Raw genomic sequence first — 22,786 nt, forward strand, 5'->3', positions numbered from 1 at the left:
CAAAAGCTCTTGCAGCAGAAACCTATCTGTTAGTGCTATAGCCACATTTAAGGAAGAGATTCCATCAATACTTAACTCGATAGCATGTCTGCATGTAGGGGAGGAAACTTATACAAAATGTACACCACCCCAAATTGATCATGTTGTTGATAGTGCTATAGATGCGCTGCGAATAAAATTAGACTCTGTTGCTCCTTTGAAAAAGAAGAAAATAAAACAACATAGATTAGCTCCATGGCATAATGCCGAAACCCGCAAAATAAAGCAAAAGTCTAGACAACTTGAAAGGATATGGCGTTCCACTAAACTTGAAAAATCTCGTTTAATTTGGCATATTACTCTCAATGAATATAAGAAAGCACTGCGTAAAGCGAGAGCAGCCTACTACTCTTCATTAATAGATGAGAATAAGAATAATGCAAGATTTCTTTTCAGCACTGTAGCCAGGCTGACAGAGAGCCACAGCTCCATTGAGCCTTCTATTCCCTTAGCACTCAGTAGTAATGATTTTATGTGCTTTTTTAACGATAAAATTGTTACTCTTAGAAACAAAATTAATGACCTCTTGCCTTTGACCAGTATAGTGTTATCAACAGCTCCCGGAAACGTAAGTTCTAATATTACACTAGATAGTAAACTAGAATGCTTTTCAGCCATTAACCTTGAACAATTACATTCAATGATTCTCTCTTCTAAACCATCAACGTGCATGTTAGACCCAATTCCAACTAAGCTGTTGAAGGAAGTTTTTCCATTAATTAGCACTTCTTTATTAAATATTATGAATATGTCTTTATTATCAGGCTATGTTCCACAATCATTCAAAGTAGCAGTGATAAAACCGCTTCTTAAAAAGCACAACCTCGATCCAGAGGTTTTAGCCAACTATAGACCTATTTCTAATCTTCCGTTCCTCTCAAAAATTCTTGAGAAAGCGGTCGCAAAACAGTTGTGTGATTACTTAAAAAACTATAAGATATAGGCTTAGTTTGTCGGGGGTCATCTTACTTCTTCCTTCTCTCTGTCTATACCTGTGTACTCATGTTCCATTAACCCAGCTTCCCCAAATGTCTTTCTTTTGGTGTCTATATACGCTGGGATCCGGAGTCATGGATGATCCTGCGGTCCTGTGTCCTGGATCGCGAGCGCTGGATCTTGAGTCGTGGCTGAGGTCCTGGATCATAGGTCCTGGATGGATATCCTCGTGGATTCATCTTCCTATTATACACACATGCATTTCCAAACATCTGGACTACCTATGTTGCAAATGTATTATCTTTTCAATTTACACACGGCATCTATTGCACGTCTGTCCGTCCTGGGAGAGGGATCCCTCCTCTGCTGCTCTCCCTGAGGTTTCTCCCATGTTCCCTTTAAACTGGGTTTTCTTTGGAAGTTTGTCCTTGTACGATGTGAGGGTCTAAGGACAGAGGGTGTCGTATTGTCATACTGATATTCTGTACACACTGTGAAGACCACTGAGACAAATGTAACATTTGTGATATTGGGCTATATAAATAAACATTGATTGATTGAATGAAGAAGAAGAAGAAGAAGAAGAAGAAGAAGAAGTGACGTCAGCTGCTTCATTTGCCTAATCCACCCCCAGGGACTTATTCCGGTGTGAACGCGATCTGTACTTAGTTCATGAGAACTAAAGAGTTCTGATGAACTAAGTTCTGATGAACCTTTGTGGGAAAAGTATCGCGGTGTGAATGCGCCTATTGACATAAAGCAGAGTGAAGCAAATACTACATTTATCGCTAAATAAAATGAGCACATATTTGACCATGAACACATTGTATGATTGGTGCTCACAGGTGGAGGTTATATTGTGGGGCCTCCTGCTGCTCTGTAAAGGTGCACCGCTGTTTGTGTCCTGCATGAAAACTAAGGTCAACTTAAAAAAACAACACACAATCTTTGGCAAAACCTAACCGACTGCTTTTGTTGCATTGTTATAATTGTTTTCAAAAAGTTTAAACATTGACCATGTGTCCAAACATTAATCCAGGAGAGAATGTGTTTCCTTCAAAACATATTTAAAAATACAGTCAATTGTAAGGGAAGGTCATTCTGTTGAGCTGGACCTCTTTCTCCTGTTCGAAGGATTTGCAGACTTACGAGGTGAGGCTACACTGTACACAAAGCTTAACCTTGGGCCTCTTCATATCGACCCCCCACTTTCTTCCTGGCCCTCGATACAGTATCACAGAGAGAGATAGAGAGCTCCAAGCAACTTAAAAGAGAGGGGATTAATGCTGACAGGAGGCCAGTTTGTGGTATTGATCCATTATGCAAGTAGCCGAGTTCTTCTTAGAGATTTAACTGAGAAACTCCGCTAATCAGGGATTCAAACGCCTCTTCTCTTTACAAAAAGGGAGGTTACGTGGTCCACAAAGAGATTAGCCATTCATTCATTTTCTCATATGAAGAGACGTGGAGTTTTGGAGACAGTGTCTCTGTGTGTGTAATTATAAAAGTACAGTAGGAGTAAAGCATCAGATGGAAACCGTCCCTGCAGTATTCATTGACACTAGTTCCACCTCCGAGCAGCGTCTTTCAAACTTCACGAGAGGACGGGCTTTGAAGAGGTGCCCCCCCCCCCTGTGAGTGAGGACCATGATGCTTCAGGGCTACCTGCTCGCTGACACTCTTCATGGCTCAGGGCTGCTCAGCTGCTTTGTCCTCAAAGAAGCATTTAGAATTGTGTGAAAGTTTTAATGACATAATATGATGCTGGTGACTTGTGCTCAATGTGGAAATAAATCTTCTTTACTGGTACTAAAAACCGCTCTGGCTGCGGGTTGGTTTGTAATTTGCAGATCTCATTTCCTGTGGATTTGGCGTTCCCCTGCTGCTGTTGGAAAAACGTATTTCAGACCTATATTCTGCTTTGTCATTATGCTAAGAGGACTTCCCATTCAAAACTAATATGAACTTAAATCAGCGGGATGCCAGTAAGCAGGGAGGTGACCCCTCTTCTCCTTTGCAGGAAGACTTGATATAAATCCAGCTGCCCTAAATAAATGAACACATCCAGGACTCAGTGTTCACTCTTGCTCTGTTCAATCCCCAAACAATCCCCATCTGCAAATCACTACTCATGTTTATGAATTACCTCAGAAAAATATACTACAAATATATTTGATATCGATATATTAGTAAATATTTTACATCATAGTATAGAAGCAGCTGCTGTAGGTTTACAAGCCTTGGCTGTTTGTAGAGTCTTAACACAGGATCTATCTGATCAGCACACACACTCAGCTCAGTGTGTGGCTGCCAACTCATTTGCAAATATTTATTTCCGAACGGTTCCATTGTGCTGTGCTCACATTCACAGAGCGGAGATCACATGAACAACAAATAACCTCTGCTCCCCAGTGGCTCTCCCTGTCATACCTCAGGGGACTGGGTTCAGATCTGGTTCATTGTTATTACGACTTATAGAAGTAAAGTCCCCAGTTAGGAAGAAATGGTGTTAAGAATGAGTAATTCAGGCTGAAACCTCGTAACCACAGACTCTGTGGCTATAGCTCTGAATTTATGTCTTTTCAAAATGTTGTGAAAAGTGAAACAGATGAACTGTAGTGCATTTAATATTATTTTCTGGCAAACAGAATGACTGATTCAGGCTCAATAGCCGCTTTCGCACCAAGTACTTGTCCGGTACTTGTCCCTGGTACTTGTTCCCCCCGAACTCTTTAGTCCCTCGAACTGTCCTAGTAGATCGCGTTCTCACCGGAATAAGTCCCCGAGGGAGGATTAGAAAAATTAAGCCGCATTTATTTGTGACTTTCTGTTTGTGTAAGAATGTGTGTGTGTGTGTATGTGTGTGTGTGTGTGAGGGGGGGGGTCAGTGGATCAGAGTGGCAGGTAACGCTCGCTGCGGCGATTAATCACCTGTGAAAATGCTTCTGACAAATGAAGCTGCTGGGTCGCGTCTTCCGAGTAAATCGCCAGAAGCGCAGACACCTCCTCATCACTCCACCGCTCCCATGTTTTCTTTTGTGTTGCCATAAGTTAGTCTCTCTCCGTTGGTGCGCTGGGCTAATGCGAGCAAATAAAATCGCGGCTTCACAAAACTTTTCGGAATTTACGGGGCGTGGTTTGCGACACACCCACGAACCATTTCCTCCCCAGGAAAGTACTACCTCACTAGCAGGGAGGATCTAGGGTGAAATGGTTCGCACGAACTAGGGACTATTGCAAAGACTAGAGCACTTAGTTGGCATACAGGGAACTGCTTTAGGCTGGTTTAGGTCCTATCTATCTGAACGCTCTCAGTTTGTATGTGTCAACGATGAATCTCCCACGCAAACCAAAGTTAGCCATGGAGTGCCACAGGGCTCAGTGCTCGGACCTATTTTGTTCACACTATATATGCTTCCGCTAGGCAATATTATAAGGAATCATAAGCATTTGTTACTTCAAGGCTGGATTATTGTAACTCTTTATTATCAGGGAGTACCAAGAAGTCAGTAAAGTCGCTTCAGCTGATTCAAAATGCTGCAGCTCGTGTACTAACCAGAGTTAGGAAAAGGGATCACATTACTCCTGTTCTGGCTGCCTTACACTGGCTCCCTATAGAACACAGGATAGAATTTAAAATTCTTCTTCTCGCCTACAAAGCCCTTAATGGGCAGGCGCCATCTTACCTTAAAGAACTCATTATACCCTACTGACCTACTAGGGCATTGCGTTCCAAGAATGCAGGGTTGTTGGTGGTTCCTAGAGTCTCTAAAAGTACAATGGGAGCCAGAGCCTTTTCTTATCAAGCTCCACATTTGTGGAATCAGCTTCCAGTTTGTGTTCGGGCGGCAGAAAGCCTATCCGTTTTTGCTTAAGTGTGCTTAAGACCTTCCTTTTTGATAAAGCTTATAGTGATAAAATAATCTAATAAGAGTGCATTGACGTAGATACGTTGTGCCTCTTCACCTATACATTTGAGTTCTTACTCTTTCACTTAAATCCTAAAAACTTATATTTAAAACTTTATCCAAAACCTTTCCCCTCTCTGACCTCTCGAGGTTCTATTAGAGGGTAACAGATTGCAGAGAGGCCTATCCTGACCGGAGTGTGGAACGTAGTCACAGACATTCTCTAAATGTGCTCTGTTTTGGCTGCTTTGACTGCCGCCTGGTAGTCGGAAAGGCAAGCACGAAGGATTTCTAGTTTCTAGACATGGAGTTTATCGATTTTCCATTTTCTCTCTGCATGCCTGCAGGTGCGTCTGAGAGCACGAGTACAGTCATTGAGCCACGGCTCTGAGAGAACTTTGGTGCGTCTTAGCGTAAAAGGAGCAACAGAATCCAGTATTAGTGTACATGTCGAGTTAAACATGGAGATAAGCTCATCCGCACTAAGAGCACAGTTCACCTCTAATTTACAGATCGGAGAAGCATTAAAAACATCAGAAAACTGTGAGGCAGTCAAGGGGTTAATTGAACGCAGACGACGCGCAGGGGCACATTATTCGACTCCTGCGGAAGGGATCGAGGTTGTAAACAGTACCGGTAAATGGTCTGAGATACGCGTTGCTGCACAGATTTCATCCACAGAGACAGACAGTCCAAACGATAATACTAAATCTAAGGTGTGGGTCACACTCCTAGGTTTATGTCACGGTTGTAGTGTTGTCTGTCTGGTTATGGGTTTTGTAAGTCTGTTCATTCAGTGTTTTGTCTTCCTCCTTGTGTTTTGTCTGGTCCTCCTCCCTGTCGTTAGTTTCCCTGGTGTGTCTGATTGTTCACCTGTTGCCCTTGTGTTTCTCCCTCCCCTGCCCAGCTGTGTCTTGTCCTGTGATTACCCTTCTGTGTATTTAGTCTAGTTTTCCCCTGTATTCCATGTCGGTTCATTGTTTCCCCTCCATGTTATTCCACGGTCCATGTTCCTTGTGCTGCTCATTTGTTTTAGATATTTTGGATACTGCCTTTTTGTTTGCCACAGCTTTTATTATTTAATAAAGCTCGCTTTTCGTTAAATTCTGCATTTGAGTCCTACCTGCTTCACCCAATCGTAACAGAATGAACCAACCAAACTTGGACTCAGCAGATTTTAATGTTTTGGCCCCACAGGCGGAATGTCTTGGGTACTCTCTGGAGTACATTTTTTTACACCTGGAATAACGCCTCAAGCCCTGGCCAGGAGCTTGTTGCCTGAGTGGCTACAAACTTTTACAAGTAGCCCTGAAGACTTGTCACAAGCTTCTAACCCTTTCCTGGGATCCGACTACTGTCCTATTGGAGGTCCACGGAGTCTCCAAAAAGCCTCTAGGAGACGGAGGGCCAGGATTCCAGCCCGTGCTCCAACAGCCATGATCCCGGCTTCAGTTCCGGTATCCACAGCCCTGGATCCATGCACCAGTACCGGCCCGCAGAGCTATGTTTCCTTGCTCGATTACCTGGCCCACACAGCCATGGTCCAGGCCTCTGTTCCGGTTCCAGCAGCTCCAGTTCCAGCCTCAGACCTTTTCTCAGGAACCCGTCTGGCGTTTGGAGGTCCACGGAGCCTCCAAAAGGTCTCTGGAAGATGCAAGGCCAGGATTCCAGCCCGTACTCCAGCGGCTCCGGCTCCAGTGCCGGTCCCAGCAGCCATGGTTCCGGCCCCAGCGGTCGTGGTTCCGGCCCTGGTTCCGGCCCCAGCAGCCATGGTTCCATGCTCCAGTGCCGGCCCACACAGCCATGGTTCCGTGCTCCAGTACCATCCCACACAGCCATGGTTCCGTGTTCCGGTTCCGTGTCCAGCAGACATGGTTCCGGCTACAGAACCGGCCCACACAGCCATGGTTCCAGCCCCAGTCCTGGCCCCAGCAACCATGGTTCGGGCCCCAGTACCGGGCCCAGCAGCCATGGTTCCGGCCCCAGTAGCCATGGTCCCGACTCCAGTTTCGGCTCCAGGACTGGCTTACCGGCCGACGCCAGCTCCCCGAGTCCTGTCGGCTCTCCAGCCGACGCCAGCTCCCCGAGTCCTGTCGGCGTACCGGCCGACTCCAGCACCTCGTCTCCTGTTGGCTCTCCAGCCGACGCCAGCTCCCCGAGTCCTGTCGGCGTACCGACCGACACAAGTTCCCTCTCAAGTTCCCTCTCAAACCCTCTCTCGAGTTCCCTCTCAAGTTCCTACCCGAGTCCCCTCTCAAATTTCCTCTCTAGTCTCCTCTCGAGTCCCCTCTCAAGTCTCCTCTCGAGTCTCCTCTCGAGTCCTCTCTCAAGTCCCGCCGACTACTCTCCTGCCGGGGGTCCTGCCAATCCTATGTCCTGTTCCTCTGGGGGTCCCGCCGACAACTCTTCTGCCGGGGGTCCTGCCAAACCCTTGTCCTGTTCCGTTGGAGGCCCCACCATCACCTGTCTCGCCGGGGGTCCTGCCAACTCCTGGTCCTCTTCCGTGGGGGATCTTGCCAAAGCCTGTCCCATTGGCTCCGGTTCGGCCGACACCGGGTCCTGCCCGGCCTCCGGAGCTGTCTGGTCTTCGCCCTCGAGCCCGGCCCCCTGAGAGCCGCGGTCTTCGCCCTCGAGCCTGCGGTTAAAAAAAACGCAATATATATCGCAGGGGAACAAAAAACTGCAATGTCAGTTTTTTTCAATATCGTGCAGCCCTAGTCCCAGCTGCCTTCAAACATGCCGTGGTCAAGCCACTACTTAAAAAGAAAAATCTCGACCCCTCCATTCTCGCACATTTTAGGCCCATCTCCCAGCTACCCTTTTTATCTAAAGCCCTGGAGCGAGTAGTCTACATCCAGCTGCAGTCTTTCTTAACCACACATGGAATCCATGAAAAGTTTCAGTCTAGCTTCAAACCCATGCACAGTACTGAAACAGCCCTTTTAAGAGTTTTTAATGACCTGCACCTAGCCGCCGACTCAGGCAGCCCAGCTGTCCTGGTGCTGTTAGACCTGACAGCTGCCTTTGACACTGTGGACCATAGCATCCTGTTGTCACGGCTTCATTTCATTTAATTTCAAACCTTTATTTACCCAGGTGTATCCCATTGAGATCATTGATCTCTTTTTCAAGGGAGACCTGCTCGAGTAGGTTCCACATGAAACATAACAACATAAACAGAACAACAAAAAGAACATCTTACATCATCATTACAGGGATTACAATTTACAATAACTATCCACATGAGCAGGTACCAACAGCTTCCGATTGACTAGCATCCAAGCAAGCTTTAAAAACATTTAGTGGCACCAGATTGCTCAGTTTCCATTTCAATTGCAGACTATTCCAAGACAGAGGAGCTGCGCATCTAAAAGCTGTCTTCCCTAAGACAGTCCTAGCAGTTGGCACATTTAATAAAACCACAGCATTCGATCTCAGGCAGTAGCCACTTACAATTCTCCGTGAGATCAGGGAGCAGATGTAAGATGGAGGTTTCCCTAACATGGCTTTGTATATAAAAATGTACCAGTGACTGAGCCTCCGTAGTTAGTGAAAGCAAACCAGCCCTTGCATACAGGGTACAGTGATGGGTTAATGCTTTACAGTTTGTCACAAATCTCAGTGCACTGTGATACGCAGCATCTAACTTGACCAGGCAATGGGCAGGTGCATTCATATAGACCAGATCCCCATAGTCCAGCACAGGTCACAGGTCACAGTGACTAGCCTTTTCCTGGCTTCAAGGGTTGGCCTAACCCTCAGTTTTTTAAGCAGGTTATTGACATGACGTTTAAAAGTGAGACAAGCATCAAGCCAGATACCAAGGTATTTGTAACAGGTAACCACTTCAATTTTTATTCCTTGTGTAGTTACAATATCTACAACAGGCTCTGGTGTCTTTTTAGCTTTAGAAAAGAGCATTACCTTGGTTTTATCAACATTTAAAAGAAGCTTTAGTTCAGAGAGCTGAGCCTGAATAATGTTAAAAACTGCTTGCAATTCAACACCAGCCTCCTGAATGGAGGGACCTACACAGTACATCACGGTATCGTCCGCATTAAAAATCTAAGGTTGCTCCATCGACATTTTCACCTAAACTATTGATGCAGATGGAGAATAAAAGTGGTCCTAAAACAGAACCTTGAGGAACACCATTAGCAATGTTTAACCACTCAGAAGACAGCCCATCAAAATGAACACATTGGGACCTTTCAGAGAGGTAGTTCACAAACCACCCACTGCATGCATTGCTGGATAGGCCAATACTGACCAGCCTCTGCTTTAAGATGCGATGATCGACGGTGTCAAACGCTTTGGACAGGTCAATAAATAGAGCTGCACAACTCTGCTTATTATCTAAAATACTCGCCACATCATTCACCACTTTCATTGTGGCAGTGATGGTGCTGTGTTGTTTTCTGAAGCCTGACTGATGTTTAGACAGGATGTCATTTGTACATAAAAACACCTTTACCTGTTCACTCACTAAGCGTTCAAGAACCTTAGCCAGAACTGATAATTTACAGATGGGCCTATAATTATTTAATAAGGTGGCCTCCTCTCCTTTTAGTAGAGGCAGGACATACGCTGACTTCCACAATTTTGGAATTGTGTTTGAGCTGAGGGAGAGGTTAAAAAGAGTAGTGAGAGGTGGAGCAATAAAATCTGCAGCTATCTTTAAAAATAAAGGCTCTACGTTGTCCAGACCAGCCGGTTTCTTAGGATCTAGCTTGGTTAATGCTTCATGAACAACATCAACAATAAAAGGAGTAAAACTAAAAGGGTTTTCCAAAACACATTTTGAGAGTCACATACTGTGGTGTTCACAGAAGCAGAGTTAGTGACAGAATCAAACGGAGAGCCACAGGACACAAAATGCTCATTAAAGCAATTTAGCATAGTAGCCCTGTCCGATATAGAGCCAGATGCTGTGGTGAGGCACGGAGGTAGCTCATTACGGATATCACCGGTGGATATCGATTTTATGGGTTTCCAAAAATGTCCAGGATTATTCAGGTTCTTTGTGGTTACTGACAGATAATACTTAGACTTAGCACTTTTGATTTGCGATGTGAAGCTATTTCTTAGCTGCCTAAAACGCAGCCACTCTATCTCTGAGCCTGATTTCCTAGCCTTTGCCCAGGCCTTGTTTCTCTCATGTAGGAGACTAGACAGATTAGCAGAAAACCAAGGATTGTCTTGTCCCTTCACTCTAAATGTACATGTCGATCTATAATTTCCATAAAACCAAGATAAAAATAAGACCATGCAGTTTCTACATCAGCACACAGATCGATTTTACCCCAATCAAAATCATGTACTGCTCCACAAAATGCTTTGTGTCTCTCTTACTGATAATGCGAGGCTTACCCTTTAGGACTTGTGTCCCTAATTGTGGCTACAGCACAGTAAATCACACAGATGATTTGCAAATACTCCCACAGATGAGTATTTATGGGAGAATATTAGTTAAAATGAGATCAATTAGGGAGGATTTATTAGGGGACTTAATGTTAGGGCGAGTAAGACTGTCTACAATCTGAGTAACATTCAGAGAGATACAAAGGTTTTTAAAATCCTCTGACACAGAAGTTAACCAGTCCCAATTAAAATCACCAAGCAGCACTATCTCCTTGTAGTCAAGTAGAGATAAAAGTTTTGCCAAAGAAGATAAAGAGTCCTTGACAGCTGAGGGGGGTCTGTAGCAGCCCACCACCATGACCTGTTGACCCTTTGCTACTTTGATATTTAAAGCTAAACATTCTAGTTGTTTACTAATAGATTTGGAAACCATCTTGGTATCAAAACTTATTTTTCACATAAATGGCAACGCCACCACCTTTTTTTAGGACAGTCGGTACGATATACACTATAACCATTTAAGTAGATGTCAGAGGCCAAAATAGATTTATCTAGCCACATTTCTGATAAGACAATGACATCAGCATCAGTCGAGCTCGTCCAAATGCGGACAAAATCTAACTTAGGTAACAGACTGCGCACATTTAAGTGAATGAATCCCAACCCAGATCTAGAATTAAAATGAGCAGGAGTAGCTATCTGACTACTACTGCTGCTGGGTGGTCCATGGTTTAGTTGTACATTCCCTGATAGTAATAATAACAAAAAAAACAAGCACTTTTTCCTCTTAACCGACACACATACATTGTCTTGAACAGTCCGCAGGCATCACAGGCTCTGCCCTTGCATGGTTCAGGTCCAACCTGACAGACCGAAGCTTCTCAGTGCAGCTAGGTGCCTTCTACTCTGCAAAAGCCCCTCTTACCTGTGGGGTTTCCCAAGGCTCTATCCTGGGCCCCATCCTTTTTCTACTGTACATATTGTACATGTTCAATTCTTACAAAACACAATATCCCCTTCCATTGTTACGCCGATGATTTACAGATCTATCTGCCTTTCAATCAAAATGCCAACTCACTACAGCAGTTGATGGACTGTTTAACAGAGATCAAATCCTGGCTGAGCCAACATTTCCTCAACCTCAACGAGAGCAAGACTGAGGTCATCTTTTTTGGACCCCAGCCTCCAGCCTCCCTGGTTGATATTCTGGGCTCCCTCAATGAAAACATCCTCCCCTCTGTCATGAACCTTGGAGTGATCTTCAATAGCGCTTTTTTAAAATACGACTACTGGCCAAAACCAAGTCGTATTTATCTTTTAAAGACCTAGAAAGGGTCATTAATGCCTTTGTTACCTCGAGACTGGATTACTGCAACGCTCTGTATGTGGGTATGGACCAGGCCTCAATTAAACGCCTGCAGCTAGTTCAGAACGCAGCTGCGCGTCTTCTCACTGGCCATAAAAAGCGTGACCACATCACCCCAGTTCTGGCCTCAATACACTGGCTTCCAATTCGGTTCAGAATTGATTTAAAACTTATTTTATTTGTTTTCAAAGCCCTAAATGGGCTGGCTCCGGCCTATATAGCCAAACTCCTCCATCGCTACACCCCAGCCAGAGCTTTAAGGTCGGCTGACTAGATGCTGCTGGTAGTGCCCAAGACCAGGCTCAAAACACGAGGGTACCGAGCATTCACAGCGGCTGGCCCCAGGCTCTGGAACACTCTGCCCCTCCATGTGAGGTCGGCCCCGACATTAGTTTTTTTTTAAATCAACACTTAAAACTCACTTCTTCTCTCTGGCCTTCTAGCCTTTTCTTATCAAGCTCCACTTTTGTGGAATCAGCTTCTAGTTTGTGTTCGGGCGGCAGACAGCCTATCCGTTTTTAAGATTACGCTTAAAACCTTCTTTTCATAAAGCTTACAGTTGATAGAATAATCTACTAAGAGTGCATTGACGTAGATACGCTGGCCTCTTTACCTACATTTTGGTTCTTGCTCTTTCACTTAAATCCTAAAAGCTTGGATCTTATATTTAAAACTAAGGTCATTACTACTTCTCATTCTTCTAAATCTTTCCTCTCTCTACTTCTCATACTCTCTATTCCTGTAATCTATTGATTCTATTTTCTCTTTATCCAACACCTTTCCCCTCTCTGACCTCTCAAGGTTCTATTATGGCGCGTTTCCACTGCAGACCTCGCTCGGCCTCGCTCGGCCTCGCTCGGTTTGGTTAGGCCTTATTAGGCCCGGCTCACTTTATTGCTGCGTTTCCATTACAGTTTAGGAACTGGGGCAGTTACTATAGTAACGCAGTGTAGGCGGAGCCGTGACGTCATCTTCAATGAGCGCCCCATAAAACAACACAGCCGTTAGCTCTTAGCACTCAGAGCTCACAGCTCCTCAGATCTGTTCAGAAACTAGACAAAAGTTAAACAAGTACAAACCACAGACTGCCTGTGTCATGGAGAATACAGCCGCTGGTTTATTTATGTCTGTATAGGCCGTTGTTGTGAGTGTGGACGGTCGGAGCATATACAACGTTAGCTTAGCCAAGCTACATTTAGAAAACACGTATTTTAAAAGGGTTGTTCGCCTGCCGTCTGTCTGCAGACTTGTCAAAGCATTAATTCATGGTTTTTACTAACCGGTATCAGTATGTTGTTACTTCGGCATCATTTTGAAACGTGTATTATAATTAAATCACGTCAAATATGTTCATCTTGTTGTAGTTGTAGCCCCCTTGCCAGCGATTCTCTCTCTAGTTTAGCATACTCAGCCCGACTCAGCCTGGTTGTTCCTGGCCCTAGAACCACGATTTAGTCGGGCCAGAAAAAGGGTGAAAAAGTAGCCTCGGGCCAAAACTAGCTCAAGTGGAAACGCAACCAAAAACGGGCCCGCACGGCTCGGCACGCTTAAAGCGAGCTACCCGCTGCAGTGGAAACGCGCCATTAGAGGGTAACCGGTTGCAGAGTGGCCTATTCCGGCCGGGGAGTGTTACGACCGTATTCCACCTCTGTTTCTTACTTCTTACTTGCTACCCTTTTCCCTCAACCTATCCTAAGGGAGTGCTTGTATGTAGACACGTTAGTTTAGCTGCTATAGGCTTGGACTGTTGGGGGGGGGCACCTTACTCCGTCTCTCTGGCTGTTTGTACCTGTGTACTCTCATGTTTCGATTAACCCAGCTTCCCCGAAATTTCTTTTTTTGTGTCGATATCTACGCCGGGATCCTGAGTCGAGGCTAATCCTGTTGCTGTGGTCGTGTGTCCTGGATCCTCTATCCTGAGTCCTGGATTGAGTCCTGGACTTTGAGTCGTGGCTGAACCTGTCTCTGCGGTCCTTCCAGACTCTCACCATAATACTTCCCTGATGGCTCCCACAAGATTGCTGACATCCTCTTGGATTCATCTTCTTATTATAGACACATGCATTTCCAAACATTTGGTCTACCTACCTATGTTGTAAATGTATTATCTCTTCGATTTACACACGGCATCTATTGCACGTCTGTCCGTCCTGGGAAAGGGATCCCTCCTCTGTTGCTCTCCCTGATGTTTCTCCCATTTTTCCCCTTTAAACTGTGGGTTTTCTCCGGAAGTTTTTCCTTGTACGATGTGAGGGTCTAAGGACAGAGGGTGTCGTTTTTCTCATACTGATATTCTGCACAAACTGTGCTGTTGTATTTGTTATAAAGTGTCCTTATTGCAAAGTATTTTTACTGTATGTACAGCACTTTGGCTCAACCAAAAATCATTTAAAAAATGTGCTATATAAATAAAACTTGATTTGAATTAGATTTTTGGTGTGAAACCAAATCTCCCCCCTATCGGCCTAGTTCGGGGAGAAAAGTACTCCGGTGTGAAAGTGCCTTTTGTATCTTCTCTTTCTGAACGTGTTGATGCTGTGATGAGTCAGACTACAGCTCACTAATACTTCAGCGGAGGTTAGGGTGATGATAATGTTGTGATAATGTGAAGCCAATGTGAAGCCAATCTGAAACAATTAGTTTGATATTCAGCAAATATATTGATAAACTGAATAATTGTTTGTCATATTTTAAGAACAAATTGCAAAAATGTCCTTGCTCCTTGTTTTCCAGGTATGAGGATGTTGAGCTTTTCTCGGTTAATCAAGCTCCAATAAAGACTGTTGGTCGACTAAACAAGAGAGCTGTAACCATTACCCTCAGCCCTACTGAGATTTCCTGACAAATGAAATGAAGCCAGGAGCTTCACTCTGCAGCACGAGGAATATCAGATGCTCTTACCTTGGCTGAGCAGCAGCGCTGTGGAGAGGACAGAGAGAGGGGGGGGGGCAGTTAGTAATAACACACATTCTGCCTGACAGCAACATCTAATAATACATCAAACTCCACTCCACATGTTGTGATGAAAGTGCAAACACTATTTAGAGACTTCCTGTGTGATCACTGAGCTGGAGCGTCACTCTCAGAGTGAGCCTCTGTCCGACAGCTGGGGTTTTTAATCTCTCTGACTTCAAGACAAGCTTTCAAAAATCCAAATAAACACTCCTCTCTCTTCATCTGTGACTTTTTTTTCCGAAACACAAAGAAGAAAGGAGGAGGTTCAGGTGTGTGTGAGTGTGTTTGTAATTGAAGCAGCTAACAAGCTAAACAAACCGAATAAAAGGCAAAAGGAAACCCATATGCCACAGCACAGCACAACAGACAAACTAGAAGAGCAAGAATTTAAACTTGGGCAAATGTCATCTTGTTACTCAGCAGGTGCTACTATGAGCAATGAAACATCACGAAGTTCCACTTACATTGTAAAGTAAGCACTCTTGTTAAAGGTCCCATGTCATGGCCAATTCTACTGATCATAATTCCATTGTTGAGGTCTACTAAAATAGATTTACATTGTTCAATGTTCCAAACTCACATTGGTTTCTCAAACAGCATCTCTGTCTGTGTATTCACTCTCTGTCCTACACGGCTTGTTGGAGCTCCTGCCCCCCCCCCCTATGAGCCCACTGTGCTCTGATTGGTCTACCACCATTACAGCGGAACATCAGTGTTTGTGTGTTACAATGGAGTTAGCAACCAGAAAATGACACCAGTGATGAGAATCAGATGAGAATGCTGCGTGGGGTCTGGGGGCCGTGCTGGGGGGACGTTACGGGGCTCGCTGGTCCGCCCTTTGGGGCTCGAGGAGCGGACAGTGTGAGCTGGGTTACTGGTGTCGCTTCCTGGTTGCTGCGTGGGGTCTGCGAGACCGCGAGACACAGCAGAACTCAGCCTGAGCACACACGTGAGTGTGTGGCGAACTGTGAGTGGAGATCCACGGAGCCGCGGCTGAGAAAAGATAAGGCTGAGTGAGTGTGTGTGTGTGAGCTCCACGTATTGGTCTACGTGGTCGTTACATCACTATACTCAGGAAGAAAAAAATGGAAAAAGAGAAATCTCCAACGAGGTGTTCTGGGGCAGCATAGACAGGTATTTTCTGTGTTAGAGTTTTACTCGCTACAGGGTGTACTTTGAGGGTTTGTATGGAGTCAGATTTGGGTCAATATTCTAGAGCGTAAAACAAGCTACTCACGAGCGGAGAATGTGCTTTTTCACGCGCATGAAATGACCCTCGCTCGCAGATTAAACCCCCGCGAGCGGCTATGCGCTCGCTCGCGAGAGAGACAGCCCTCTTGCTCGCTCGCGGGAGTGTCAGCCTCACTCGCTCGCGGAGTCCGTCTATGCGTGCGTGAAAAGTTTCTGACACGTTGGGGCGGAGCCACTGGACTTTGATTGACAGCTGCCAGGAAGCCCGGAGTTGCCAGGTTTGATGAATGCCTGAACTACCAAGAGCTGAGGAGTGACAGCTGCAAGATCAGTTGGACGAGATTGAATGGTAAAGTTGTCCATAAAAAACTATTATATTCGTAAAGTGTACAGCTAATATATATATATATATATATCAATTAATTTGATATAAAAAAACGACATTAATTCTAGGAGTGCAATACACTATAGTAATAATATGCATTCACTATGACAATATCATGCTATTAGGAGTGTTCTATAGTGTGTTTAAAAAACAACTACAGAAACATTATTATATTATACCATTTAAAATAATATAAGAATGCTACAAAGATCTAGATACATAGTATTATTGAAATATTATAGGGCTACTATAGCTAATCAAATGGCACTACAGAAAAAACTATAGTAATAAATATGAAAAATACTACAGAACACTACAAACTTACTAAAGGACACTATACAACTCTTATAGTATACTATAGTAATACTATAGTTCATTTATAGTTCATTTCGTAAGGGAGGTGCATACAGCAGACAGTAGCTAGCAGTTTTCCACTCAAAAATATATTGTTTTATATAAAATTAATTAATATATATATTGTACACTTTAATCTGCGCGCGAGGGTCATTTCATGCGCGTGTAAAAGCACATTTTCCGCTCGTGAGTAGCTTGTTTTGCGTGCTAGAATATTGACCCAAATCTGACTCCATAGTTTGTGACTTGGCAGACCGTTTATCGTCTACATTTTGAAGCTAGTTATCATAATTTAGGGGTTTTAGGAAGTATTCTGAAATCAATGAGTTGTCTGTGGGCTACAATTTTTGTGCCATTGGTTTACATTTTGGCAAATTGTAATGATTAAAAAGTATGCCCAATTTGCTATTCTGTAACTTAACTGTTCATGTTGTCATGTGCCCAGGGATGTACATACAACTGATATTGGATTACTTTCATGCTGAAGAAAACTGCTTTAAAGGAATGTCTTTTTAATTATATATTTGCAGTTTTATACACATTTGTTTGCAATGGAAAGAGACTTTCTGAAAAGCTATAGTATTTGTCTTTGTCCAGGTCATTTCCCATGACAACTTCCTGTTTACTCCTCTTGATTTGTTTGTGGTAAGTCAAGTTTGACCTTGAGATCAAATGAACATCCTGCAGGGACATACCTGAGATCCCTCTCTTCAGCCAGCGCGGCTCCTCCAGAACTATGAAGAAGTTCTCATGTTTTTCATATTCTTCATCATCAATGATCCTCACCTGGAAAGTCTGACTGCATCCAAACACACACACAGAAACAAAAATAATTAACGACAAACTTAGAAGTATTTTGCATTTCGGTAACACTTTATATTAAGTTACACAAATTCAACATCAACTAGTTGTTAATTAGCATGCATATTAGCAGTATATTGGCTCTTTATTAGTCATAATAAAACACTTATTAACGCCTTATTCTGCATGACCATATTTTACAAGTAATAAGCCATTAGTTGAGAGTTTTTCCTCAATAACCCTCTAATTAGTGCTTATTTATTGCAAGTAAGGAAGTTGTTGTCCATGAGTTCTGGTCTTAATATGCTCTGCTCAATATGGGCCTAATAAGGCAGTAGTACCACAAGAATAGTAATTCTACCATAATAACACTTATTAACAAGACATGAAACTATAGAGTGGCGAAGTCACGCCTATCTACTTCCGGTCCATGGGACCTTATTTCCGAAAAATAACGTATTGAAGTCAATGGAGAGAGAAAACGTATCTTTCGATCCCGTTTGAATTGTGCCATGAATTACACATATGATCTTAAAAAATAATTTCCATGTCAAAAAAGTCACAGTTTGTTGTAAAACTGTTGAAATATAACACTATGAAAAATACGCAACTAGAAAGACTACAAATCCCAGAGTCGCGTAAGTGATGTCACAATTGTTTTCCTCCACTAAGAGATAGCTAAGATCAGCGCCATATAGATATAATCTATCTATATGGCACTGGCTAAGATAAGATAACTTTAACAAGATGCCTGTGTGCTTAGTACCAGGTTGTTATCATACCAGCAATGGGTCTTGCTCTTTCTTTCGCTTCCCGTCTGATGAAAGGACCAAGAGTGGCTGGATCAAGTTAGCTACCTAGCTAGTAGCTAGCACGTTAGTTAGCATTACAGCCTTGTCATTTTTATTAGCCTTAACGTGAAGTAAAATTAAGTAACCCAAAATGTTAAACAGTAAGAGTAGTAGTCATATTTCGTGAACCCTTTGAAGAGTACTGTCACACCGGTGTGATCATTCTATAATAAACAATTTAAGCCCGGGGGAGAAATGCTAACGCTACATTAGCATTGGCGATCGCCGATCTTTTCTACTTCATGCTATCTGCACAAACGGTTGACATTAAACATTAAAAAGACCAGGCAGTTCAGAGAGAACCAAAGGAAGGCAGGAAGGCAGCTTTGCATGACATTCTTCTGGACGTGTTTCATTGTGGTGATAGTGAGGGTAGTCAAAGAGATGTAGTTCATTAAGCGTTTCACACAAACAAATGTGTTACTTCACAGTATTACAACCCTTTTTTCTTTTTTGACTGGCAAAATGATCTTTTAAATTGACAAATGTAGCTCAGCGCAAGTTCAATCAGGAAGACCAATATCCTCTGGTGTTACACGTCACTTCAATACTCTCTCCTCTCTCATTAAGTGATCAGGGGCGTTACTCCCCAGCTGGCCAATCATCGCACCCACTAACCCCTTTAAATCTGCTCTTCCCTCTCCGTCAGTCGTCATTTCAGGTGTTCCAGCCGGCCGCCCTGCAAACCCGGACGCGGGAGGAAAAGACAAGGAAATCGGACTCCACGAAAGTTCCTCCGGCTTAATGGAAATGGCCTACTTCACACAAACAATTGACGCACGCCTTCAGTCTCTCGAGAGGGCATCACTGGCATCAGGGCCGCTCAAATGCGGCGCTTCCGGCTTCACGCGGAACGGGCCCTCATCGCATGTGAAGCTTACCCATTTCTGGCTTCAACCACAACCCAGGCAGGCAGGGCTTAAGCCACATCCCATTGAAGCTGCTTCTCCTCCCGGCTCAGTAGTCACTACTGGACCCTAAGTGCATCATAGGCGGCTAGCAGGTCCATTGCACAGCCAGGCTCTCGCCTCTCTTTCCTGCGCCTCACCTCTAAAACAGGCTTCAGGGTAGCGCTGGCAAGAGGCAGTTGCAACAAATTCACGAGATGTTCGTTATATTGGTATGACATTAGGGTCATGCCGAGTGAGATCGCTACCCCTTTAAGAGAGGGGTGTGGCGCGTGCATGTGTGCGTGGGTATGGCAGAGCGAGCGAGCAGGATATATGTTTTCTAAAAGTAAAACGAGGCAGCAGAAAAGGATAGGTCTGTGATCTTGTGAATCTCGCGAAACAGAAGAGCTAAATAAATGCAACGACCTCCCAAGAAGAGCTCGCCTCTCTTCAGTCATTCCGATAAAGTGGGTTATTGAACCCGAAGCGCGTTGCTTTTGCCCTGGGAGACGACAGAGAGTCCTTCCCCCCTGTTTCCTCGACTACGGTCTGGGAGCCGACAGGAAGTTCAACAATATGCATTGCTACCTTTAGTTCAGGGTTAAGGTGAGTTCCAGGCAGTGTTGGGGGTAACGTGTTACAGTATGGAGCTTCAGTAACGTATTACTTTGCGTACGAAGTAATGTAATGCATTACTAATGCCAGATTCAATCAGAACTACTTCTTCAAACTATACTTTTTCGAGAATGCCGTGATGCATCGGTTATCATGTGGTTCAGCGGCATTAACGCCGCTGCAGTGCGTGTGCACCGGAGCTTATTCCACTGTTAACTCACACGCCAGCGGTCGCCGTTAAGCACTCACTGTCCGACTGTCACATAAGCAGCCGATAATTATTTCCCATCTCTTAGCGACGCGTTTCAGTATGGATTTACGCCGTCGGCATCACAACACCGTCATTAAGGTTCTCTAGCATCCTACAGGTGATGTTGCTTAGCAACCGAGCTAATCAGTCACTATCATTGCGGCATTAAACCGTTTCCTACACAATAACAGATTCTTAGTGCCCGACTTGTATAAGTGTTTCAAGGTGCGGTCGATCTCACCAGAATGCGTGACTCCACCACGACTCCTTAACACCGCATTGCGTGGTGGACTCACAAACTTTGTTACATTTGCGTGTCAGCAACACGCAAACAACCCCAATGTAAAGTGAATGAGGCTCCTTTGTCGTGGTGCACACACGCATTTCTACAACGTCCCGCAGTGAGCTTTTATTCCATACAACGTTTTTTAAATCTACTTTATAGCATGTAGTAACTCACGGGAGGCTTCTTTTATTTTATTTGTATTCATAATTATTTGTATTTTTCGTCAGAATGTAAAATTACATTAGTTACGAATTTGTGTTCTAAAAAAACAGTGCATTGTGTGTAATGCAACTGTGATTTTTATTAAATTAGTTAGTTTTTAAGGAAGGCCAGAGCTTCAGCTGTGTCAAATAGATTGTTCCCTTTAGTTAACGTTATTTAAAAGATAATGATCATGTCCCCTGTATTGTATTACGAGCGTCCATTCCCATTGGATAACGGAGAATTTTACACCCGGAAGTAAGAATTCTCCTTACTGTCGATTGATTTTACAGTGATATCTGCACTACTCATCGACTAAAAAACACCAGATTGTCCTTATTAATTACACAACATTGATTGGTTTGAATTGTGTGCAATGCTTTTGTATTTTCCCCCTTCGATTCGGAGAAACAAATGTTTTTTCGGAGTTTTAGGATGGCCGAAGACACTACACTACCCAGAATCCTCAGCTATCGTTTGGGACTACACCATGTGCTTAGCTTGACAAACCCCTGATCAGTCCTCAACCTCTGTGATTGGATGTTGGAGTGGCAGTGTGCGAAGTTTACACAGAGCGTCAAAAAGGACTTTGACATGGAATGAAACCCATCGACGGCACACTATTCAAAACAGGAATCGAACGTGTCATACCCCCCCCCCCCCCCCCCCCCCCTTAGGTCACAGGCTCCTCCAACAGTGCTACACAATAAAACAGATAGGCCTACACAGAAAAAATAGTGAAATAGTGCAATAAGAGTCTACAAGTGATTGGAATATGATATATTAGATCAATAATTTCGAAGTAGCAGCCAGATGAATGTTATGGATGTTATTTCTAAATTCAGGTGTTTAATAATCGTATAGCCTGTGGGATGAAGCTGTCTCTGTGTCTGGTGGTTTTAGTCCGGATGCTGCGGTACCGCCTGCCAGACGGCAGCAGACAGAACAGTTTGTGGCTGGGGTGATGGTGGTCTTTTATAATCCTGAGGGCTTTCTTTAAGGTTAACCTGGTATTTTTACTCCACTACATTTATTTGAGTTACTTTACAGATTTGGATTAATGATGTGAAATATAAACAACCCTTAAATCAGACTTTAGTTACACCTGAATGAAATTCAGTGAAGGTGATTGTCAAGTGCCAACAATCAGGAGAGATATTTGATAGTTGGTGCTTGAGAAGACTACATATTTATCTGCAGATCCGTTTAAAGCATATTCATTACTCGTTATTCTCTAATAGTTCATTAAAGACTGTATATAATTGCTATTTTGCACATCCCTTTCAAGATTTCAAGATTTTCTAAGGTTTATTGACATGGCATATACACAACAGTGTAGTTATGCAATGAATGAAAAACTTGGGTCACAGGTTCCTCAACAGTGCATTACAAGACATCTATCAATGTGTGTATACTTCCACCATTACACTGTCGTATTCTGCACATTTCTTATACTATCTATATACATAAGATTATAATTAATGTGTATAATATCAGTTAAAATAAGTGCTTCAACATAGTTAACATTGCAGGAAAGTTGATTGTCAAGTTCCAAAACAAACCATGCAATTTAGACTTTGTCAGGCTTAATATTTATCTGTAGATAGATACCCCCAAAGCTTTTTTCCTATTTAAAAGAAGACCTTAACCTAAAGTATTCTTTAATGTTTAAATAAAGCCTTATTAGTTAGCACATCCTCCTATCAGGCACTAAACTGTTTTATTCTAGATATCATTTGAGTATCTTCTTGATATTTTCTATTCTATATTTATATCATTGACCTTCTACTTTCCCACTATTTTGTATGTAGTCTTAATATTTAAATGTTTTCATAAAATATAACACATTCAAAAGTGCTTTACAAAAATGAAAGACATTAAGACTCCGGCATTCTCATCATGTCCCTGTGTTAGGCTGCGGCCCCACGAGGACGAATTCGGCCGTTTGCGTTACTGTTTAGTGTCATATAGACCGTTTGGCCACACGAGGACGACCGAATATGGCACTAAACGACTGAGGAAACGACAACGGGTCCCAAGGTGGATATAAATGCATACGCCACTCTCTGGGGGGTCAAACGGCTCCGTGTGTGCGCCCTATACGGACATTTTCAGATCACTGATAGTGATTGCGCAATAGCCCCGCCTCTCCCCACCTCTTCTGCTCACCTCCGCTTACCCCGCGCCAGTGCTGAAGTGTTTCGCCACCAACAACAACAACAATGGCGGATCGCAGAGTTGCTATCGTGCTCCGGACGCTATTGACCATGCTACAGTTGTTTGTGCAACATCTACAGCAATAATGATGAGGCAATAGCCCCGCCTCTCCCCACCTCTGCTGCTCACCCCCACGTCAAAGTAAACTGCATCCTGAATTCAGATTATTTATCTTTCTCT

At 43.6% G+C, this 22,786-nt stretch overlaps 1 protein-coding gene across 5 annotated transcripts in view; it reads right to left on the reverse strand.

Moving 5' to 3' along the window:
- Positions 1 to 22,786, reverse strand: part of LOC117457382 (sodium/calcium exchanger 2-like) — a 220,193-nt gene that overhangs the window by 12,629 nt on the left and 184,778 nt on the right. For all 5 annotated transcript variants that reach the window (XM_071205299.1, XM_071205300.1, XM_034097444.2 and 2 more), the window contains 2 exons: positions 17,191 to 17,294; positions 14,512 to 14,529 (listed from right to left, as the gene is read on the reverse strand). In XM_071205299.1, coding sequence (XP_071061400.1) covers positions 14,512 to 14,529; positions 17,191 to 17,294 — 122 coding nt within the window. The remainder of the gene's footprint in view (positions 1 to 14,511; positions 14,530 to 17,190; positions 17,295 to 22,786) is intronic.

Source organism: Pseudochaenichthys georgianus, chromosome 13 (genome assembly GCF_902827115.2).
Source record: "Pseudochaenichthys georgianus chromosome 13, fPseGeo1.2, whole genome shotgun sequence".
Taxonomy (NCBI): domain Eukaryota; kingdom Metazoa; phylum Chordata; class Actinopteri; order Perciformes; family Channichthyidae; genus Pseudochaenichthys; species Pseudochaenichthys georgianus.